Genomic DNA, 12,518 nt, shown 5'->3' on the forward strand with positions numbered 1-12,518 from the left:
CACTCTCCCCAGAGTTTTATTCTTGTGGGATCAAGGGCACTGGGGGCCCCCAGCTCCTGTTCCTCCTGGTTCAGCCCCCAGGAGCAGCCGTGTGGCCCTGTCTGGCTAACTGTGCCAGGGGCAGCCCTGTGGCCCTGTCTGGCTAACCGTGCCAGGGGCAGCCGTGTGGCCCTGTCTGGCTAACCACGCCAGGGGCAGCCGTGTGGCCCTGTCTGGCTAACCGCGCCAGGGGCAGCCGTGTGGCCCTGTCTGGCTATCCGCGCCAGGGGCAGCCCTGTGGCCCTGTCTGGCTAACTGTGCCAGGAGCAGCCGTGTGGCCCTGTCTGGCTAACCGCGCCAGGGGCAGCCGTGTGGCCCTGTCTGGCTAACCGCGCCAGGGGCAGCCTTGTGGCCCTGTCTGGCTAACCGCGCCAGGGGCAGCCCTGTGGCCCTGTCTGGCTAACTGTGCCAGGAGCAGCCCTGTGGCCCTGTCTGGCTAACCGCGCCAGGGGCAGCCGTGTGGCCCTGTCTGGCTAGCTGTGCCAGTGGCAGCCCTGTGGCCCTGTCTGGCTAACCACGCCAGGGGCAGCCGTGTGGCCCTGTCTGGCTAACTGTGCCAGGGGCAGCCGTGTGGCCCTGTCTGGCTAACCGCGCCAGGGGCAGCCGTGTGGCCCTGTCTGGCTAACCGCGCCAGGGGCAGCCGTGTGGCCCTGTCTGGCTAACCATGCCAGGGGCAGCCGTGTGGCCCTGTCTGGCTAGCTGTGCCAGTGGCAGCCCTGTGGCCCTGTCTGGCTAACCACGCCAGGGGCAGCCGTGTGGCCCTGTCTGGCTAACCACGCCAGGGGCAGCTGTGTGGCCCTGTCTGGCTAACCGCGCCAGGGGCAGCCATGTGGCCCTGTCTGGCTAACTGTGCCAGGAGCAGCCGTGTGGCCCTGTCTGGCTAACCACGCCAGGGGCAGCCGTGTGGCCCTGTCTGGCTAACCGTGCCAGGGGCAGCCGTGTGGCCCTGTCTGGCTAACCACGCCAGGGGCAGCTGTGTGGCCCTGTCTGGCTAACCGCGCCAGGGGCAGCCGTGTGGCCCTGTCTGGCTAACTGTGCCAGGGGCAGCCCTGTGGCCCTGTCTGGCTAACCGCGCCAGGGGCAGCCGTGTGGCCCTGTCTGGCTAGCTGTGCCAAGCTATGTTTTGAAACTACAGTTTTCTTCTTACCTTTTTTTTTTTTTTTTTTGTACTTAGAATTGTTTTTAAATTATTATAAATGCTTTACAGAAGCATGAACACATATTCCAGAACAGCACCATGCGTCCTTTCTTAAACCTTTGCAGATAAAATTATTGCTTCTAGGCTGAGGCCACCTTGTGTTCTGACACTCTGTCTCACAGGGCAAAGACCTGTGTTTCAGCCAGAAAGGACGCATGCTCTGCAGTTCACCTCCCCGGGCTCTGACACCATCCCGACTCTGTGAGGCGAGGGTGGCAGATACGCAATTATGTCCCGCTTGGAAGTGGACTTCACTGACCGCATCCAGCTGCAGACAGCGCCACGGTCGCCCCCGTTAGGCTTTTACGTGCATCCTCACACACTCAGTCTCACAGCTCTCTCTCGTTTGCACTTCCCTGCCTTCTGTGTGCTGTCTTTTTGACAGTCTGAAAACCTCTCCTGTTTCGCTGAGGACACGTAAATAAGCCTGGGGCTGGTAAAATGGCTCAGTGGCTAAGGGCACTCCCTGATGGAAGGAGAGAACTGATTCTGGTAAGCTGTTCTCTGACCTCCAAACCCTGTGGTGTCCATGCCCACACCCCACAAATATATGTAATTGTACAAAACCAAACAGCTGTATAACAGTCCTTTGTGAGGGAGCCACTTTCTGAAGAGTAAGTGAGCAAACTTGGCGGTTTGGCTCTCGCCCTCATTTGCAGAAGCACTAGGTCCCTCCCCTCCCTCAGGTGGAAAGTAGACCGAATTCCATGGCTGCTCTTGTACTCACAGCTTCACCATTCACCTCAGGAGCCACCAGGTAGCACAGACACTATTTTTTACTCACTCTAAGCCTTTCTTGGGTATGTGTGGCCCTGTGACTGCTTCTTCGTTGTTGCCATGTTCCTACCCCCACACCTACTGTTGTTTTTTATTTATTTGGTTTTTTCGAGACAGCTCTGGCTGTCCTAGAACTCACTCTGTAGACCAGGCTGGCCTTGAACTCACAGAGATCCTCCTGCCTCTGCCTCTCAGGTGCTGGGATTGAAGGTGTGTGCCACCACCTGCCTAGCGGTGACTGCTTCTTTTAAACAGAATCTTGGGTACCCTGGAGAGAATTACTGTCCTTGGAGCCAGCATTTACCTAACAATAGCTTATCAAGTACCAACTATGTGACCTTTGGATGGCATTCACAGAAAAAGTCCAGACTGGGTAAGGGCATTCACTTCCTCATGCAGAACAGATGAAAATCAGAGACCCCCAAAGGCAAAGAGCCAAGCATCAGATACATGGGTGTTCTACATGTGTGTGCATGTACAGAAACAGCTCAAGTGAAAATAAAAACTCATGTGCAGCCTTAAGCATAACTGTCAACTCGATGCCTGGGAGGTTCACCTGTGAGGGACTGTCATAACTGCCTTGGGAGGGTTCTTCGTAATCGTGGGCTGGGATCCTGGTGAACTGGTCACAGCATGCGTGCACTGCCTTCTCTGACTTAAAACACAATATGAGCAAGCTCCTTCAACCTCTGCCACTGTGACTTCCCCGCTATGGAACTGTGAGCCAACATATGTCCCCTTTTCAGTGCTGCGGTCTGAGTATTTTATCAAAGCAATGGGAAAAGAAACTATGAAACATGGGCTTCGAAGACAAGAATCCTTCTGTTGTATAGCAGTTTCCTCAAGATGGAGGCATTCCATCTCCCAGGAAGCTCCCCAAGACAGAAGGTAAATAAAACAGCTTCAGGAAGTCCCTGAAACTGACCAGATTTGCTGGGCCCCTCCTTCCCAGAGTAAGCAAAAAAAGACAGCCAAGAGTCACTCTCAGACAAGCCAGGGTGCAAAGAAGATTCTCAAACCAGACCAGCCTCCTGGAACAAGCAGAAGCCAGCCAAGCTGCCTGGAAGAGTTTTAGATCAGCTGAGTTACTTAGGAAGGATACTCGCCAACCTGCTGAGCTGCCTGCAGGCTGTGCAATAGGCTCCAGGTTCCCAGCTTTTGTGTGTTATCGTACATGCTGGGCTGGGCTTTGGTGAGGCAGCTGTCTGAGTCATTTCTAATTCTTAAGTAACCACTCACCCATATTCCTGTAAGTAACCCCAATAAAACCCATTGGTTTACCAAGTAGGACTTTTGTGGTATCTGTACTTTGGTCTGTCAGGGGATCGTTTTTTGGGGTGAGGTACATGTGTTGGATCCTGCCCTCTTCCCCCAAAAAAGTCGTGTTGTACAACGCTGGCCAAAGAAAACAATCCCATCTTGTACAAAGAGAGCATGAGCCTGGGATGGGCGTGAGCCTGGGGTGGGCGGGGATACTCACCTCCTTCTTCTCTCCCGTCTGCTCAGCAATCAGCTGGTCAAACACAGCCCCAAACTCCTCGTGAATCTTCTGCATCTCATTGATGTGGCTGGCAACCTTGTTCATGGTCTTGATAGCCACTGGAGAAACACAGACATTGAGAAGGGGCTGTGCAGAGGCCAGACTGGGACAGGTGCACCGGCGTAGGTGTGGGTGTGAGTGCATACATGCATGTGTAGTGTGCATGTGTGCTTATGTGCATGTGCATGCATGTATGTGGGTCTGTGTGTGCATGCATGTACATGTGTGCTTGTGCCTGTATGTTTGTGTGTCTGTGTGTGTACATGTGCATGTAATGCAGCCTCACCATCCAGATGGTAGTGCTCCTCACTCTCCGCGTCGGTCAGCGCAAACAGCTCCCTGAGCAGAAGTGGGTACTTGAGGACCCTCTGGATGGGCTTGATGAGGTAAGACTCCAGTGTAGACGAGTGCTGTTGCCTCGGGTTCTGGGCATCCAGGAACGCCTTGAAGGCCGCATCTGTCTTGGCTGGAGGAGACAGAGCACGAACCATCAGGGTGGCACGCCCCAGTGGCTTCCTGCACACCTTGTCTGATAGTCACTCTAATTCTAAGGCTTGTTTTTATAGCACTGGGCCCAGCAGGCTCTAGGGCGGGGGAGGGCATCTCTGCTGAGGCACACACTGGATGGGCCTGTCGGTCATGTGTGGCCAATGGGAGTGAAGACTAGTTACAGGACTTTGCTCACCCTCCTCATATTGAGCCTGTCTTTCCGTTCTGACATTTTGACTCCTACTGTGCTTGGGGAGACTGCTCTTCCCAGGCCTAGCCGACTCCTAAAGATAGCAAATGCTCTGCCTGCAAGAATCAATTCAGAGTGCACCTCTCCCGCACCTATCAGTTATAGAAGGCACTGACACTCTGGGTCCCCAGCCGCTGCACTCATCACCTCTGGGCCACATGTCACACCACTCAACATCAGCCATACCCCAGAGCGCAGTGACATTATTCAAGCTGGCATGCTATTCCTCTGTGTCCTAGACAATCCCACTGCTTCCCCAAGGGACCCAGCATGGCTGTCTCCTCCTCCTAGGGCCTGTGCATGACAAACCATGGCTATTATCTGATCTACCAGCCCCGCCACACCTGAAACGTCCCAACACCTCCATCTGCAACCTCCACCTGGTTTCCAAGCTTCCAAGCACTTCACTGCTGGGAGGAATTTTTAAGCAGGCAGGGAAAAAAACAGGAACAGAAAGAGCATCCTGCGGCCTCATTATGTAGAGTGAGGCAGGATTCTACAGCAGTCTGTTCAGTGTCAGCTTAGTGCTACCAACTGTTAGTATCTGGATGGCAGGGATCAACCGGACAGGGCTCAGACCACTGGCAAGCACAGTCTCACTTTCACCTGTGTTCCTGCTGCGATGGCAGGTGGCCCAGGGGAGCAGTGGAGAAGGTTAACTACCAGGATGATGGGGGAAATGGTTAATGCCTTCTAGGTGCAGAAGGAGGCAAAATACATGAAAGGGGAAGGATGATTTGCTCAAGTAACTTCGCAGGGGACATGTGAAATGTCTGGGCTGGTGGTGAACACATGACAATGTTGGTAGGTAGCTGCCCCAAAGCAGGCCTGTAAAGTGACCAGTGAGCCCTTCCTCCATGCCCTGCCTTGCATGATTCTTCTGTTCACAAGCATCATCACTGCTGGAACATTCTCAATACTCAGAACCTACGTATCGATCAGGATTACGTTTATCCACCAGAAATTAGATACAGCACCCCCCCCCCAAACTTAGAATCTTCAAAATAGCACTGGTCCCTCAGAGGAACCTGATAGCTCCTGAACAAATGAGTAGTTTCCTAAAAGGCAGTGGTTATTCATTTTTTAAAAGATATCTACCTCTGCCCCTGGTGGTTAGTCAGGTAAGACTGGAGATACTGTGAAATGGTGAGTCTTCTGCCTTAAACAGCAAGAAGTACTGGGAGCAGCCCTGGGAGAGGAGCTCGTAAGGCCACAGCATTTGAGCCCCAAGAAGCATCAAGCTGGGCGCAGAGCCCAAACCTCTTCTCCCAGCACTAAGGAGACAGAGGCAGGTGAATCTCTGTGAGTTCAAGGTCAGCCTGGTCTACATGGAAAATTCCAAGTTAGGCCACGCTACAAAGAGAAATCCTGTCTCAAAGGGAGAAGAGGAAGACAAGTAAAAGAGGGAAGGGAGGGGGAAGAGAAAGAGAGTAGGTGGGAGGAAAGAAATCAGCTTCCACAGGTTCAGCTCATAATTCTCCTTTGGAAAAAAAAAAAAAATCTTGAAGGAAAAGGACACCAGGACACCGGCCTACAGGAGCTAGGGAAGCTGGGCTAGCTCTAGAGCCGACAAGGAGAAGGCTGGTTTCTAATACCTGATTATGTTCAGAGAGGGCCTAGGAATCAATCTCCTTCCTGAAAAGCACACCCAGACTCTCAAGTGCAAACACAAAGCTGTTGCTCACTAAGTCATGAAGTGCATTTCCTATGAGACAGGAACATGTTCCTGGAACACAATGCAGTCCTCTCATCCAGCCCGGATCAGTCTGCCAAGAATCACAGACACAAGCTCCAATTCTCAAAACAAAACAAAACAAAACAAAACACAAAAAACAAACCTCCAGCTCACTTGACAATTAGAAAAATGTAGGTCATGCCTACTGCTTTATGAGGCAATATGGAGTGATGGTATATTTTTCAGATGCAAAAAAAAATATTACTGAATTAAGAAAAAATCCACAGAGGCAAATTTTAATCTAATTAAGTGATTAAAAAAGCACTAATTGCTTGAAGAAATATAATGCATGTATAACTTCACTACAGAGCAAATAGCTCTATAATGGTTCTTTTGGCAATCTAATAATGATTAGCAATCAACAAAGGTTTTAAAACAAACAGACACAAACACACACATGCACAGCCAATACAGCACATGTGAAAACATGGGTTAAGGTCAGAGAAGACGACAGGGAAAGTCTGAGAATCCCGTTGCACAGACTAGCACTTCTAGCATGCCTCGTGTTATCTGGGGCAGTGTCTTTTGCTATGCAGGGATGTGCATTATTTTAGTATTTCCTAAAATTATTTTAAATGAAGTCAAAGTAGTTCTCTTGGGCAGCACACATAAACACAAAGCATGGAAATTATTCATCCAGGGATGTGATGTTTTCTGGGCAGCCACAGAGCTCGTTCCCAGATACCATCTGAAGCCATACCTTGTACTGACTCTGTCTTCCAAAGCTCCCCTATCTACAGCAACGGCTAAGACACATATGGTATGTGCTGCAGACTTGTGAAGACCTTTTGATTAAATTCAACTGGGTTGTTTTTGCTTTGGTCTAGCCAGATAGTGCAGGTTGGTCTTGAACTCAAGACCCTTCCTATTGTCTGAGTTGGCTCAGTGCTGGAACTACAGATGTGTGCTGCCACGATGGACCAGGCATAGCTTTTAAAATGGTTATGTAGAAACTATACATATTCAGGAAGTAGAATGTGGTGTTTTAATGTATACACAATGACCAGGGAGAGCAACCACAATATCCACCATAGGCATTCCCATCGCTTTGTGTCGGCAGCACTCAGAGTTCCTTCTAATTATTACTGCTCGCCATCACTCTGCCATACGTTTTGATTTTCTCCTGCAGGCACTGGGGCCTGACCCACAAGGCTGTCTGCATGCAGGGTGTGTGCACCACCGCTGTCTATATCCTCTGTGATGCACACGGCACATAGTCCTTCTGTTTAGCTGTACTGTTTTCCTGTTAACCGTGCTCTTCCTACTAACCCGTCCCCTGACCTCCTCGCCCTCTGGTAATGACCAATCCACCTCGCATGTCTGGGAGATCAATTTTTCGCACAGCACTGACTACCGTATGCTAAACTGTGGGGGACGCACAGTTTCTGGAGAATCGTAGAATGTTTGTTTTCTCAAACCCTTCAAGGAAAGTATCTGGGCTCGGAGTGCAGCTCAGTGGCAGCGTTTGCCTTGCACTCATAATGTCTTAGCTTTGATCCTTAAGGAGAAGGGATGGGGGAAAGAGTAGCAGGAAGGATTGAGGGGAGGAGAGTGGGTAAGTGGGATAGAAAAGAGAGAGAGTGGGGAGAACGGAGAGGAGAGGAGAGGAGAGCGGGTGGAAAGTAAGAGAAGAGATGCTTTCCAACATAAAAACCACACTTTGGGCTTGTGCAAAAATCACTGCAATGGGAATGATTTTCACGACTGGCTGAGATAACCTTAGCGGTAACACTGACAGCTGCTAACACACACCTACAAATAAAAACAAGCGCTGGAAAGATGACCTTCTGAAACAAAGAGTAAATAAATGCAGCATAATGAATTCTAATGGAAACAGAGGAGCAAAGGGGGCTGGGGAGGGGCTACGTCAGCGCTGGAAGACGTGCTGCATCCGGCCCCCAAACAGCTGAGTTACAACTTTCACTGCAAGAAAACTGACAAATGATGAGCTCAAGTAATACATCTGTCTTCTCAACACCAATACTGTGGCTCATGGGAAGGCCAGCCTCGCATATCGGTGACTCTCCGATCTCTCTCTGGAAGCCATCCCCTACGGCCATCCACAGGACCAGACACCAACACAGCCGCCTCAACACCGGAACCCCGCTTTACCTACCTTTCACCAGGACCTTGGGGACTTTTGTGTGGCTGGCACAGAAGGCACTGTAGAGCTTGAAGCGGTCGGCATAGTACAGGAAGGACCCTCCCAGAGAGAACAGCACTTTCTAGATGAAAGAGAAAAGGTGCAGAGCGTTCATCTCCGCATTCCGACCGAGCTGCAGGGCAGACAGGGAGAGCGCTTCTGTCTCGCTCTCTGCACCAACCAGAGTCTGCATGCCTGTCCAAGCCTTTCTCTGTTCACTGATGTCCTACAACTGACTGTGGAAAAAGCATTTTAGTTTAAAATAAATTCTATAGATGTTGGATTTTTGTCTTCTCGGTGTTTAGTGGCAATGTCAAATGACCTATCTGAGCTGTTCAAATGCTGATGAGAAAGTAATAGATTTTGGGAAAGGCAGAAATATCCTGAGTTCTCTCATGAGTTCCTTCTTGGGGGGCAGAAGGGACAAACCAGGTAAATGCAGGAAAGCTAACACCTCCCCCTCCCCCAAAGCCTATCCATCCTCTCCCAGGGAACAGAGAAGAACCTAAGTGGCACCAATTCAAGAGTCATGGTCAAATGTGGAACGCTGCATCTCTTCAGCCTGGACATGCTGCCCCAAGAGGATCATATCAGGACAGACACCCTGGGGTGTGATGCTTTTATATCACCCCCATTTTATGTAACTGAGTGAGGAGCAAGCCTCAGAACAGCCTCTTCCAGAAAGTCCACATGGATCTAGTCTTGCTCAGAGAGAGGCTTTCTTCATTTTGGCTTAGAATTCAAACTCAAGACTGACAAGATGACTCAGTAGGTAAAAGTACCTGCTACAAAAACTCAGAAACCCATGCAAAGGGGGAAGGTGAGACCAACTCCGCAAAGTTATCCTCTGGCCTCCAAATGCTCAACCTTGGCATGTGTGCGCACACATAATAATAATAATAATAATAATAATAATAATAATAATAATAATAATAATAATAATAATAACAACAACAAACAATATAAATAATTTTTAAAAGAATTAAAAGTTAGGTTCCAAGCAAGGGCTTAAGACCTTAGATTTGAGTGACAACCCAAGCTCCCAGTTTACCCAACACATGATGCGGGGGAAGCTCAGATAGTTTACTAATAAAGAAGATGGCTACTTTAGACCACACTTAATCGGCATCCTCAGTAATGAGAGACCTAAAATCTCTTCCTCCATATTCAACTCCTCTCCGCTCCTCAAATGCCTTGGCTGCAGGACTACCTGCAAGGTTGTGGCTATCCGAGTCAAGATCACAAATTAAACAGGAGACACTGGGAACCCGCCACAAAACAACACTCCTTTGTTTGCAGTAACAGTTACTAAGTGTTTGCCACACAGTGACCAACTAAAACAGCATCTGTGGTGTGTGGTGCAGCGGATGGGAGGGCTCCCCTCACTGCAGCTGCCCTATGCTGCTCACTTGCAGGACTTCTAAAGCTCATACACTACCACGCAAGTTCCACGAGCCTGATGTGAACACGTCCACACCACTGGGAAGCAGAGTGTAGATGCTTGGGGGCAGGAGGTGTGGGGGGATGCTGGGGGGAGGGGAGCACACAGAGAGGTGGGAGCAGGAAATCACAAGTAACAGGAACGAGCTTTCAGAGATGATTATGTCATTGTCCTGGCTTTAGTGACTGGCTTCACAGGGGAGAGGGAGAGAGAGAGAGAGAGAGAGAGAGAGAGAGAGAGAGAGAGAGAGAGAGAGAGAGAGCGAGGAGAGGGGGGAGAGGAGAGAGAGAGAGAGAGGAGAGAGAGAGAGAGAGAGAGAGAGAGAGAGAGAGAGAGAGAGAGAGAGAGAGAGAGAGAGAGAGAGCGCATTCACACACATACTTTATGAGAGCCTACACTTTAAGCATGTACAGTGCTTTTTCAGTTACATCACAGCTGATCTTGTCTTTAAAAGCACAAGGGGATGGCCAATACACACATCAATGAGTTTTGCTGATTTAAAATTTGGAACAGGAATTTCCTGGCGGGGACTACGAACCAGGGGAGAGGAAATGAGGCATGGATGAGTAACCGTTACTCAGGCACTGGTCACACAGCCTCACTAAGACCACAGGGATGCTGGGCATCTGGACAGGGATCAGCATGTCCATCAAGCAAAGTTCCCCCAGAACATAATAAACTGATTTTCCTGAGACCAGAGAAGGCTAATTTAAATTCTGTTACTGGCTCATGTAACTGTAAAGGCCATGCGGCTGAACATCGCCACCGGAGACATCGGCAGATAAACGTAAGAAATACACCGGGTCTTTCCCTACCCCAACTCCCCTCAGGAACGTGCCGCCCCAGGAAGTCCTATGAAGCTCTCAGAAGGCTGAGCTACACAGCCTCTCAGAGATCACGTTCATCCTGAAGACAGCCCAGCAGCAACACAAAGCACTGAGAGGCTTGAGAATGGCACTTACCTTGAACTGGTCCACTTTCTCAAGCTTTTCCAAGTCAGGGACCAGTCTCACTCCATCTTCTAGAGTCTTAAGGAACTCAACTTGAAACTCTACCATTTCGGTTAAATTTCCAAAGAGGACATCAAGCTAAAAAGGGAAAGAGAATTAACCCTGTATCACATGAGGGTCAGAAACTTCATTTGGACCCCACTTCTGCGTGCCAACAAGCCTACACCCAGGCAATGGGACGCCCCTCTTGTTCCATGTGTTCATCAGAACTCGGCGGGCTGCATCTGACCGGCTACGCCCAGTTTGTAAGTGCTCACTGCCCCATTCTTCACCAGCAAGTTGAGCGAGTGTGCCCTCACAGTGTCAAGGCAGCCCCACCATACCTCATCCTGGGTGAGAAAGGTCTCCTGCTGAAGCGGCTTCAGGTATCTCTCCATGAGGCAGTTTAAGTCCTACAAATTGGAAGGGCACTTCATTAGCGCACCTAAACGTCTGCTAGGAATCTACGCGATGAAGGGACAAGCTGTTTCGGGTGCTAAGGGCCAGTGACGAAAGGCTATTAAGATGGGACGAAGCAGGCTTCTTCTACAAGTTCCGCAGACTCTGCAGGACCCGCAGGCACTGCTGAAATCACCTGTGTAACTCACGCTGTGCTCTGAGAGTAGGCAAAATGGACATGATTGTGTTCCAATAAAACTTTATTTGCAAAAACAGGCAGCAGGTTGGATATGGCCTGTGGGTCACAATATGCTAGACTTAAAATATTTAGACTGATTTAGGCTAAAGTTTAAGTGGTTAAAAAGGCTGCCTAGGCCTGTAATCCTAGTATGTGGGAGGTTGAAGCAGGGTTATTTTGAATTCAGGACCATGCTGGGCTTCAGAGTGAGACCTTGTCTTAAAAAAAACAAAAACAAAAACAAAAACAAAAAACCAGATTGCATTGCTGTCACCTGGGTAGGAACTGAACTGTTACCAATACAGATTATGCTATGAAGAGAGGATTGAATCAGCTCATCCTAACAAGTGCTCAGAGACTTCAGGACTGCTTGTCAAATTTCCTTATCAATCGAGAGCCTCCATTTTAAAAGAAGCTAAATGCAGCTTGTGTGTGTGTGTGTGTGTGTGTGTGTGTGTGTGTGTGTGTGTGTGTGTGTGTACGTACAAGTGTGTGTACACACATGTGGAGTACCTGTATGTGTGTGTGTGACTATGGTGTACCTGTATGTGTACATATGTGTAGTTTATCTGTGTGTGTGTGTGCACATATGGTATACCTTTGTTTGTGTGCCTGTATGTGTCTATGTACATGTGGTGTACCTGTATGTGGGTGGGTGTGCTTCTGTGTGTGCATGTCGTATACCTGTATGTGCGCATGCAGTGTGTGGACCTGTATGTGGGTGTGTACATGTGTGTGGTATATCTGTATATGTGTGTGTGTGTGTGTGGGTGGGTGGGTATGTACCTGTATATATGTGTGCATGAAATACCTAGCCTGTGCCTGGAGAAGAGAAGAAGATATTGAATACACTGCTCCATCACTTTCCATTTTATCTCCTTGAAAACTGTCTATCACTGAGCCTGGAGCCCAGTAGGTTTGGGGCTCTGTCCCCAAGAGATGTCTTACAGACACGTACAGCCAGCGTGGGTGCTGGGGATTTGACCTCATGCTTATCCACACCCACTGAGCCATCTCACCAGGCCCTAAACTCAGACTTAGTTGCAAACTACAATAAACTTAGAAAAGTTAAAAAGATAATTTAATATTCACCATGAATCATTTAATATAATACATCTCATATAATCATATAAACATGTAAAATAACAATTGAGAATTTATATTTATCAATGTTAATCAATATTCTAGTTCCATAAGAGAAATCAAGATCTCAACATCTGTGATTGGACCTTGGTGCAGGTTTACGCCCAGGCAGTGACCCACTTTACTCTTTCTGGAAG

The 12,518-nt window shown here is 49.2% G+C and overlaps 1 protein-coding gene across 3 annotated transcripts in view; it reads right to left on the minus strand.

The window, feature by feature from the left end:
• Tiam1 (TIAM Rac1 associated GEF 1) overlaps nucleotides 1–12,518 on the minus strand; it is a 178,301-nt gene that overhangs the window by 17,372 nt on the left and 148,411 nt on the right. For all 3 annotated transcript variants that reach the window (XM_051150194.1, XM_051150193.1, XM_051150192.1), the window contains 5 exons: nucleotides 10,946–11,014; nucleotides 10,575–10,700; nucleotides 8,145–8,253; nucleotides 3,841–4,020; nucleotides 3,495–3,613 (listed from right to left, as the gene is read on the minus strand). In XM_051150194.1, coding sequence (XP_051006151.1) covers nucleotides 3,495–3,613; nucleotides 3,841–4,020; nucleotides 8,145–8,253; nucleotides 10,575–10,700; nucleotides 10,946–11,014 — 603 coding nt within the window. The remainder of the gene's footprint in view (nucleotides 1–3,494; nucleotides 3,614–3,840; nucleotides 4,021–8,144; nucleotides 8,254–10,574; nucleotides 10,701–10,945; nucleotides 11,015–12,518) is intronic.

This window comes from Acomys russatus, chromosome 8, assembly GCF_903995435.1.
Source record: "Acomys russatus chromosome 8, mAcoRus1.1, whole genome shotgun sequence".
NCBI classification, from domain to species: Eukaryota; Metazoa; Chordata; class Mammalia; order Rodentia; family Muridae; genus Acomys; species Acomys russatus.